Below are 11,302 nucleotides of genomic sequence, written 5' to 3'. Positions count from 1 at the left end.
AAGAGCCCATGTAGGGATGGAAGTGGGCCAGGGCCTGGGTTTGATAGGGCCCAACATCTGCCAGTAAGTTCAGTTAAACCATTTTTCACGTACAGGGAGAGTAAAACTGTAGAGGAGCAGAGAACCACAAGAGCTTCCAAGAAAAATGGCGACGAAACTGGAGGCCTTTGAGGAATGGCACTTCCACAAACCAAAGGGAACCAACACAAACGCCAGGCCAAGAAAGAAGAAGAAAAAGAAACAACAAGAAAAAACAAAGAGAAAGAGAAAGTTTTCCCTACGTCAATTGGCTTTTTTTTTTCCCACTTGAATTGGAATATCTTTGAATGAAAATTTCGAATTGAGCTTTGAAATGGTTTGGTTGGACGTAGAGTTGAATTGGGTTTTCGTTGTTGAATAAGTTGGAGTAGTGTTGGATGAGGAAAACCTGTGTAGCCGGGGCATCACACTTGTTAGAAATGGTATGTGTGAGCTTTAACTCTGTTTTTTTCAAAGTTGATATCAAGCTGCGGACTTTATCTTTGGACAGTGTGGGTTTTGCTGAAATGTGGTTATTTATTCTCATTTCCAATTTTCATAGCATGGGCTGATGTCTATTCCTCGTGTTCTTTGTTTTTATTCGGTTTGTTTTTTGGGTTCTTTGCATGGTTAGAAATGGTTTTCTATGTATTACAACGACGGTGACTCTGAAATCTCTAACACTGTTTAATCTTGTTCCTAAATTTGAATACTGAAAATGTGTGTGCTTCAGAATGAAGAAAGTAGTGTGAAAATTTGAAAATTCAGTTATAAAAAGCGTCGGATTGTTGGAATTGTGATGAAATTCACAGACATTTTGTATGCTCGCTATTCAGGTAACTTTCGTTATATTGGAATTTAATTAGATATAATCAATTGAGTTGGAAGGAATTTATTGAGCTGAGGTGCCAAACCAATTCCATTAAAGTGATAGAAAGTTATCATTTATTTTAATATGACAAATTAAAGTGATTAAAAGAAAGATTTTTTAATAGCTTGGTGGAAATTTTTATATTTTCTGACAAAGTTCAGACAGTTGCTATGAATCTAGAATAGGCTATATCCATGCTTGTTAATAGCCTTTGAATAGGCTATATCTGTGCTTGTTAATAGGCATTGAAATGTCTACCTGCATGGTTTTTTAGTTTGTAAACGTATGGGCTAAAGCATGAAATTCCTCTTGAGCTTCTGCTCTACTGAGTGAAAAATATGGATATACATTGTTGTTGATTCTATGCAAAAATGGTGAAATAGAAAACAGAGAAAGAAAACTGTATATGGATTTATGAGGCTCGACATTGTACCTATGTTCACACGAGAGAAAAATTATTTTGACTATATCCTTAAAATAAAATAGGGTTAAAACTCATATCTCCAGACTCCAGTTAATAGTTACAACCCTGGCCTGATACATGAAAAATATCCAATAAGAGAAGAACCTCTCCCCCATTGGCCCAGAGATTAGAATAGTGTAAACCACTCATTATGAACATGAGTCACTATCGCTAACAATTGTGGCACACTGTAATATATCTATATAATATGGGAATTTTCTATGCTGCTTCTTTTTTTGATGTATATTTTCTGCTCTTACCCTAGAAAAACTGAAAAGAAAAAAAAAATTGTGCACCAGCTTTGATCTTAAGCTATTATAATATTGTACATTTCAACTGCTGCAGGGCATGCCAGAGAATGTTGTTGTTGGTTCTCACATTTGGGTTGAAGATCAAGAATTAGTTTGGATTGATGGACAAGTGATTGATATTAATGGAGAGGAGGCTGAGATTCAAACTAGTAACGGGGAGACGGTGAGTTGAGCTCATAAAATGTCAAATAATCTTCCTTCCTGTCTAATAGGCATTGAATTTCATGATGTTTATTAAATCACTGCTTGACATAAAAGCTTAAGTTAGTAAGAATAGATGAATTTAAACATTTAATTTATATTTTAACACTCCTCTTCACTTGTGGGCTCAAACTCCTTCTTAATAAGTAAGGCTCAACACGTGAAATATTTAATTGAAATGAGAAGTGAATGATAGAGACAAGGTTTGAACTCATGACCTTTGCTCTGATACTATATTAAATCATCGCTTGTCTTAAAAGTTTAAGCTGATAGGAATTGATGAATTTAATAATTTAATTTATGTTCTAATAGTCTAAAAGTCTAGTTGTCATCAATGTTCTTCCAATCTGTAAATCTTTGCAGCATGGTTTCAAGAATTTTACAGATTTGAACTTCCTTTATATTTTGAATTGATTTGATTTTTTTCTTTAGACTGGTCATTTATGTTTTTATGTATTTCTTTAAAAAAAATAAAATAAAATAAAAGTGGAGGTGAAACACGGAAAAGCTTCTTGTCATATTTCCAGAAAATGGACTGTTAGAGAAACATTTCTTGGAAACTACCTCCTGTGACATCTTTATTTTCCTTGTACAGAGAGTAAACGATGGTATATGAGAAGGACCAGACATGTCCTTATTTTTCTTACTAGGGATATGTGCATGTACATGTGCCCCTTCCAACGTTAATTGGTTCAGCAATTTGAGAACAAGTACTGACTTGACTACCTTTGCATATCCTACTGAACAGAAAATATGAATATAAATTTTTTCATTTTCTGTTTTGGTGTCAAAATGCTACTTGCCTTTGTTACCTGGCATTGTGTGCTTCAAATTGTTTTCAAATATGACAATCTTATACTGGGGATCTTTCCTGGAAATGGTTTTCCTTTAGCATATTACTCTTACAAGATTGAATAAGAAGAATATATAAGGTCATGACACTGTGGAAATATTAAGTAATACTTCAAATTATCTAAAAAAGGTCATGTCCTGGTATTAGTTTTCTAAAATCCAGTAAGTTAAACTGGTTAGAAAGTGAAACTATGCTTTGTAAAGCATTTTGAAGATCCTACGGTTAAAAGGTGCTCTTCCCCCCCTTTCTTTTTAACATAATCTAAATGGAGTTTTTTGGAGACCAAGAATCTTTTGGTTGCAAACATCTCAATTATCTTGTTCGTAAGGTTTAATCTAGAATTACAACTATTCAGACACACACGTCACTCCTCTTCTTATAGAGGTAAGTAATATTTGAGACTTCATTTTCTCTATTTGAAGATTTTTCACAGTTTTAGATACCATTTAGGAACCTAGTTCATATAATTATGTTGTTTAGGGGTTTAAAAAACATGTCCACAGCTTCATGATTTGTGAGCCTGCTAGATAGTTAAGATATTTTTTATATTCTTAAACTTTTCAATTCACTATATATAAAATTATGTGGTTTCCTTAGAAGACTATAATGTGTAGGGAAAAATCAGAAGTCAAGTACTGTAAAGTATGTATACTGATTTTATCATCCAATACATGGACACTTTTAATGCATCCCATAAAGAACAAGCTCTCTATTTTCTTCAATTTCATACAAGTTCTGCTTCAGATACATTTCTTAGATTTTTACGTCTTCATTCTTCTTCACAATTCTTCTTGTAAGAGATTATAATCCAACCCTTGTTGTTTTAAGTCTCTTGCTGTAACTTACGGTTTTCTTAAATTTTTAGGACTCTTTGAACAGAAAAAACGTTTCTTTTCATCATTTTAATATTTTTATGTATAATTTTGTTTCCATTACAAACGGCACTGCTTATTTTATTTTCCAAATAATGAATTCACTGAGTGACTTGATGTTATATCCCTTACTTGAATTCATACGGTTTATTCATTTGGTAAACTGACTTCCTTTTTATATATCCTGCTTTGCTATACATCCTACATTGATATTGGCCAGGTTGTTGCAAATTTGTCAAAATTGCATCCCAAGGATATGGAAAGTCCTGAATCTGGGGTTGATGACATGACTAAGCTGGCATATTTGCATGAACCTGGACTGCTGCATAATTTGGCAACTAGATTTGAGATCAATGAAATTTATGTAAGACTACCCTCTGCTTCAGTTTTATATCAGTTAATGTTCACTCTGGAGAGAGAAAATTATTAACAAATGCAGCTTCGGGAGGATTTGTTATAATACATTGACATAATGGCAGACTTATACTGGAAACGTTCTTATTGCTATCAATCCATTCCAAAGACTCTCACATTTGTATGATGCTTACGTGATGAAACATTACAAGGGAGTGCCAATTGGAGAACTCAGCCCTCATGTTTTTGCAATTGCTGATGTTGCATATAGGTAAGCTTATGTTCCTTCTATGTTCTACATTGTTTTCTTAAAAGATGATGCAGTTTGTCTTCTGAATTGCTTAAACTTGGATCAGGGCAATGATTAATGAGGGAAAAAGCAACTCTATTCTGGTTAGCGGTGAAAGTGGCGCTGGTAAGACGGAAACAACCAAAATGCTTATGTGTTACCTTGCCTATTTAGGTGGCCATGCTGCAGCTGGACGGCGGACTGTTGAACAACAAGTTTTAGAAGTAAGCTGGATGATCTAACACTAACTTATAACTAAGACAAGTCACAGCTTCAAAATTTCATGGGCTGTACAAGAAGAACAAGCGTGCCTGTGGAAGGGGAAAAAAAATGGTGTCGGTGTATAAGTGGGAATGAATATTTTGATCCATTTGAAAAAGCTGAACATATTTTCTGATGGGAATTAGTGAAAGAAAATCTGCAAGTGGTATTAGTTGGAATTACAATCCAATAGGAAATTTGACCATAAATCGATAAAGTTAGGTATGCGAGTTCAAAGAGTCATTAAATGTTTAGTTTAGAAGTATCTGGGGGCTGTTAAGTGACTTGGTATTAATTAATCATTCTAGTATAGCCGTCAAAGACTTTGTTCTTCTGAGCCTTCCAACGTAAATCTCAAACCCAAATTTTAGGTTCAAGTTTGCATTCTATGGCAGAAGTGTAACTTTAAGTCTCTATGATATTTGATGGCTTGTTATCCTTTTAAAGCAATAACATAACAAGAAGCTTCTCTTTTTGGGTCATATATTATTTTCTTGTGTGACTTCAAACATTTGGATTAGATCCTTAGGAAATGAAGCTTTAGTCTCTTTGAATACCCCAAAAATAAGCTGATATAAAAAAAAAATGGAAATGAGCCTTATATGGCTATAAATAACATCTTCTACTTCAATTACCACATAATATATCCTCAGTATTTCTATTATGACCATATTGTGGATTTAGTGACATCTTCAAAACATAGTTTTCCGGTTGCAAGCACAGCATGCTCTTGCAGAAACAGCTACTAACGCACTTGCACAACAGATTTTGCATGGTGCAAGGCATCTTCATTTACTTAAAAACTTGATCATATTGTGGATTTAGTGACATCTTCAAAACATAGTTTTCAGGTTGCAAGCACAGCATGCTTTTGCAGAACAGCTACTAACGCGCTTGCACAACAGATTTTGCATGGTGCAAGGCATCTTCATTTACTTAAAAACTTGATCTGTATGGTGGAGGAGAATAGAGCAGTGAATTAGGCATTAGGATTAAGTAGACGAATTCATTTACTTCAAATTCTGTTTTAATAAGTTAATTCAGCTGGATAAAGGAAAAGGATTGAACCGGATTCACTTGCATTCCACAATCTGATTATTCAGTATTAGTTTGTTTGCTTTTTGACTAAGTTTTTACCATGCTTTATCTTGGTTGTGGATAGATGTCCCAGATATGTTCTTGAAGTGTTATTAATCTTCACCAAGTTTTTGCCACTAAGGAGTCACCTTTCCCAAGGAACACAACATGAATGTCTTATTAGTCTTTTCCTAATTGTCAAGATTTGAACCTAAGTCCTATACCTTTATCAGCAGAGCCAAGATCTAGGGGACACACTAATTCAGGGAGCTTGGACAACGGGTTTTGTGTCGTACAAAACCATTCTTAGTCAACTCCTGTAAGCAGGAATAAGATAACTAAGACATGCAGAATCTGCCTGACAAGAAAAAAAATTATTTGTAAAATTGATTTCCTTGTTGACAGAGATTCTTTTGTGTTATATATTAAATTCATGTGCTATTAGGAGGCTCTATAGCACGACAAGCATTCTCAAAGCTAACTGGAGGAGATTAGAGCAGCTAGCCTATGATTATTAAATAATTTCTAAGACTTTCTTTCTTCATCATTGAAAGATGACATCTAGAGCCCAACTTGCAGTATATAGTTGCCTCCTTAATTCTAGTATGATGACATCTGAAGCCTTGTGTGTCTAGTTTCCCTTTAAAAGAATTTACATTAATTGCCCCTCTTTTTGCAATTAGGTCATATTAATTTTTAACTTGGCCCATCTGAAGCTCTTGTTCTATCTGATGTGTTGCAGTCAAACCCAGTTCTGGAAGCATTTGGCAATGCAAAAACTGTTCGAAATAACAATTCCAGGTGAGAAGCGTGCATATTTTTATGTGAAAATTTTTATTGATTGATGAACCTTACCTTTACATTTTGGTACTCGCTTTGATTGATGAACCTTACCTTTACATATGTATGAATGTATCTATAAGGGTCCTTTCAAAAAAAAAAAGTATATATTAAGGGGATCCAGTGAATTTTCATATCATAGTGTATCCTAAGTTCAGGTGGAATAATGAATTTATAGCTATGAGCATCATATGGTTTCAACATTTTAGTGAGTAAATCAACAGGGTTTGCCAGTTAGGTTGCAGCATAGTTCCTAATGGAAGTAGAAATGGCAAAAGTGTTTTAGATGGAATCTCTCTTCCTTTTAGTTCACATGAATATTTCGCGTGGTAAGATGGGATTTTTTGAGAAAACGCTCATTTATATTACTTCATATAAGACAAATGTGATATTCATAACATGTTGGCAGTCTATACCTACTGATGTTCTCTACGCAGTCGTTTCGGAAAATTTGTTGAGATTCAATTTGATAAGAAAGGAAGAATATCAGGGGCAGCCATTAGAACTTATCTTCTCGAAAGATCTCGTGTTTGCCAAATTTCAGATCCTGAGCGCAACTACCATTGTTTCTACCTTCTCTGTGCAGCTCCCCCTGAGGTAGATGTCTTAGCTTGATTTTTCTCTCCTCTCTCTCTCTCTCCCTCTCTCCCTCTGTCTCTGTCTCTTAAATCTTTTTACTGCTAGAACCTTGAAAGATTTGTATATGTTAAATTATTCAAGTTAATAGATTCTTAATTCCTATCAGGAGAAAGAGAGATACAAGTTGGGAAATCCAAAATCATTTCACTATCTTAATCAATCAAATTGCTATGAACTGGTTGGTGTAAGTGATGCTCATGATTATCTTGCTACTAGGAGAGCCATGGATATTGTTGGAATAAGTCAAAAAGAGCAGGTATTGATTTTGTGTGGATCTAAACACTTGTTTGCGCATATTTCAAACATACTTTATGCAGTAAAACGGAGAATAATCTCTCTCTCTCTCTCTCTCTCTCTCTCTCAGGATGCAATTTTCAGAGTAGTGGCAGCAATTCTTCATCTTGGCAACATAGATTTTGTAAAGGGGGAAGAAAGTGATTCAGCAATTGTAGAAGATGAAGAATCCAAATTTCATCTTCAAATGACGGCAGATCTTCTCATGTGTGATCAAAGTTTTGCTATTATCATCATAGATTCATAAGATACTTCTTTTTCTTTTGCATGCGCTGTATTTGTTGATCTTGTTCCTTTCTCAGGTGTGATCCTCATGCATTAGAAGATGCACTGTGTAAGCGTGTAATGATTACCCCAGAAGAAATTATCGAGAGAACCCTTGATCCTCATGGCGCTACAATTAGGAGGGATGGTTTAGCCAGGACAATATATTGTCACTTGTTTGAGTGGTAAGATGCGGGCTTTGGGTCATAGAAGTCATGTTATATAATAACGAAATGCTTTCTTATTTTTATGGAAAAAAATCATTTACACCTCCATGGATTTTATTGCTTCCAGGTTAGTGGATAAAATCAATGACTCAATCGGGCAAGATCCTGCCTCAAAATGTCTGATCGGGGTCCTTGACATTTATGGTTTTGAAAGCTTCAAAACTAATAGGTGATGATTGATTAAGTAGTTATGTAAATGCAGATATGTGCTTATGTCTGTATGTGTGTGTAACTGCATTGCTCCTGTTCTTCTGGTCCTCGTGTTGCACAGGGTGGCTTGAACCACTGACTTCTCAAATTGAGGTCATTTGGACAGCCCCCCAGATGCCACTGGAATTGGTGATTGGTACAATGACTGATAAGTTATAGATGAAAATTCTGATATTGAATTTAGCTGTGCTTTGTACTTAGTTGTTGTGCTTATCATTTTCTATTTCTTGTTTTGCAGTTTTGAGCAGTTTTGTATTAATTTTACAAATGAAAAGCTGCAACAACATTTCAACCAGGTATGAATTAAGTTGTATTTGACAAATTTACTGTTCACTGATTTTCCTCAACATACAATCTGAGCATGATGATGTCTTTCAGCATGTGTTCAAGATGGAGCAAGAGGAATACACCAAGGAGGAAATTGATTGGAGCTACATAGAATTTGTTGATAACCAAGATATCCTGGATCTTATTGAAAAGGTTTCCTTATCCTTTTCTTGTAGCTGACAACTGTATACTCATTCATACAATGTTCTGGTAGTTATTCTTTGGTAACCATACTGAAGACCTAACGATGAGACTGGCCTACGCACATGCATGCTAAAGTTACTCAATAGAATCTTGTTTTACTATAGCATTCTGCCTCGTAGGAGTGTAGTGCTAATATCACTAGGGTACCAGGGCCACTGCCACTGGTCATTTACTGGCGGGCACCTTTATTGTGTTCAAAAGTACATGCTTGTACTTATATATTTATTTATTTTTTAAAAATTTTGTAACAGAGAATAGAATCACTTCTAGATAACATAATGGGGATAGATATTCTCATCATGTCTTCCATATGTCTTTTCCAGCAGAAATGTTAAAGCGACAATTAATTAGAAAAAATTCAATAGATATCCTATTGCTCATCATGTCTTATTATGGTTTATTTCTGCACTGTTCATTTACTGAATTAGCTGCCACGCACCCATCTTAATACATCGTGTTTTTGCAGAAACCAGGGGGGATCATTTCCTTGCTGGATGAAGCTTGGTAGGATAACATTTCTTGATTCTTTCTTTGTTAATGTGTATTTACGTATTTGGCTTAATCAATGTCATTGGCCTAATATCACAATCAATCAGATGCTGTAAGGTATCTGATCAATAAACTAATATTTAGTCTTAAAAGAATTATTTTATAAAATTTCAGTTTTGCACACTATATAAGGGCACCTTCTAGCCTCTAGTATTTATATTTAGAGCATGTTTGGAATTGTGTTTGAGAAATAGAACTTTTAAGTCAAACAATGTTTTTTGGCAAAAACTTAATTTTTTAAGCTTTTGCTAAAAGTGTGTTTTGGCCATTTTTATAATAAAAAAGTAAAAAAAGTACTTTTGAAATTTTGTACCAAACAAGCCAGCTTTTGTTTGGCAAAACTTTTTAAGTTCTAGAAGTACTTTTTAAGCTCTTTAACGCCCAAACAGGCCCTTAATATGCAAGGTAGGCAGGAGATGGACAAGTGATCCAATAGCAGGCTTTGTTAGAATGCATTCCATGATTTGATAATAGCAAGTTACAAGGCAGTTCATTTTTTCTTTATTTTGAGGTTATATATATATATATATATATATATATATATATATATGGCTTATTTGGTTAGCACTTCTTTTTACAGTATGTTTCCCAAGGCAACTCATGAAACATTTTCACAAAAGCTTTATCAGACATTCAAAGATCACAGACGCTTCATCAAGCCAAAATTGGCGCGCTCGGATTTTATCATTGTTCATTATGCAGGAGAAGTACGTTTTATTCTCTATTTTGCTATATAAGTTAACGTTTGTAATGTGAATTGTTGTTGAAGTATCTTCACTTTTTCTGCACTTCTTTTCAGGTTCAATATCAGTCCGATCAATTTTTAGACAAAAATAAAGATTATGTTGTTGTTGAACATCAAAATTTGTTGAGTTCTTCCAGTTGTTCATTTGTAGCGGGCCTTTTCCCTTCACTTTCTGATGAGATGGCCAAATCCTCCAAGTTCTCATCTATTGGTGCTCGTTTTAAGGTATCTTTTTTCCTAACATCTTCTTTACAATTGTGGTGGATTTACCTCAGTAAATTACTGTAGCTGGAAGGTAATTATATATGAAGTTATGTGATATGTTAACAACTCAATCAATGTCATACTGTTGGGAAAAGGTCAAACCTCATGTTCTGACTTGATTGGTGCAGCTACAGTTGCAGCAATTGATGGAAACACTAAATTCCACAGAGCCCCACTACATTAGATGTGTGAAGCCAAATAATTTTTTAAAACCTTCAATATTTGAGAATAACAACGTCATGCAACAGTTACGTTCTGGTGTAAGTACAAGCTGAAGTCATGATGTGCTATTATTTATAAATGCTTGTGCACTTTATTCTCATTTTCAGTTGTGTAGGGGGTTCTAGAAGCAGTCAGAATCAAATGCACTGGATACCCTACTTGCAGGACCTTTTTTGAATTTTTAACTCGATTTGGTATCCTTGCACCAGAGGCTTTGGAAGGCAAGTAAGTATCAGTTTATGTTCCAATCTAGATAACAATTTTAATGTTTTATGTTTTCTTCACTTGCCCATATTCAAGTTCTTTCTCATGTTTACTGATTGTACATTGTTAAATTCTCATTTCTGAAATAAGCAGCTATGAAGAAGAGGTAGCATGCAAAAAGATTCTGGAGAAGATGGGCCTTACAGGCTATCAGGTGACACCCGAACCATTCACAGGTTGAGGAGCAGCTGATGTCTGTTAACCCTTAAGATTATAATTTTAATACTTTGAGTGCTCTAAATATCTTTATTGGCCTCAGCCTGGTGGACAACCTGAAGTTATCTACTTCAAGGAAGTTCTCATTTACTATGCTTGAACTAGCTATGTATTGAGCATAATCACATCCGCTCTCATATTAATGTACATCCTTCTTTTGCGAGATGTCTTTGTATAGGCAATTGACCCATAAATAATTTTCCAGATTGGGAAAGCAAAGATTTTCCTAAAAGCTGGTCAGATGGCTGAGTTAGATGCACGGAGAGCAGGCATACTTGGCATCTCAGCCAAGGTCATTCAAAAGCAGATTAGAACTCATATTACTCGTAAAAACTTTGTTAGTGTGCGGAAGGCATCTATTCGTATACAATCCTTTTGGAGAGGTGAGTCCATCAAATGCCCATTTATTGGAAATGTACCATTATTTTCAGAATGTTTCCTTGATACACCTGGGCATTATCAACTGA

General features: G+C 34.8%; 1 protein-coding gene across 1 annotated transcript in view; it reads left to right on the top strand.

Annotated features, from left to right (window-relative positions):
• Window positions 1–288: 288 nt before the first annotated feature.
• Window positions 289–11,302, top strand: part of LOC132165251 (myosin-16) — a 21,017-nt gene continuing 10,003 nt past the window's right edge. The window contains exons 1-18 of the mRNA XM_059575735.1: window positions 289–461; window positions 1,698–1,826; window positions 3,810–3,953; window positions 4,069–4,214; window positions 4,300–4,456; window positions 6,313–6,371; window positions 6,848–7,007; window positions 7,156–7,305; window positions 7,414–7,550; window positions 7,646–7,792; window positions 7,902–8,003; window positions 8,283–8,340; window positions 8,423–8,524; window positions 9,042–9,079; window positions 9,705–9,831; window positions 9,924–10,094; window positions 10,262–10,393; window positions 10,471–10,580. Coding sequence (XP_059431718.1) covers window positions 417–461; window positions 1,698–1,826; window positions 3,810–3,953; window positions 4,069–4,214; window positions 4,300–4,456; window positions 6,313–6,371; window positions 6,848–7,007; window positions 7,156–7,305; window positions 7,414–7,550; window positions 7,646–7,792; window positions 7,902–8,003; window positions 8,283–8,340; window positions 8,423–8,524; window positions 9,042–9,079; window positions 9,705–9,831; window positions 9,924–10,094; window positions 10,262–10,393; window positions 10,471–10,580 — 2,114 coding nt within the window. The 5' untranslated portion in view covers window positions 289–416. The remainder of the gene's footprint in view (window positions 462–1,697; window positions 1,827–3,809; window positions 3,954–4,068; window positions 4,215–4,299; window positions 4,457–6,312; window positions 6,372–6,847; window positions 7,008–7,155; window positions 7,306–7,413; window positions 7,551–7,645; window positions 7,793–7,901; window positions 8,004–8,282; window positions 8,341–8,422; window positions 8,525–9,041; window positions 9,080–9,704; window positions 9,832–9,923; window positions 10,095–10,261; window positions 10,394–10,470; window positions 10,581–11,302) is intronic.

This window comes from Corylus avellana, chromosome ca11 (assembly GCF_901000735.1).
Source record: "Corylus avellana chromosome ca11, CavTom2PMs-1.0".
NCBI classification, from domain to species: Eukaryota; Viridiplantae; Streptophyta; class Magnoliopsida; order Fagales; family Betulaceae; genus Corylus; species Corylus avellana.
Note: the sequence above shows the minus strand (reverse complement) of the source record. Positions and strands in the feature narration are given on the sequence as shown.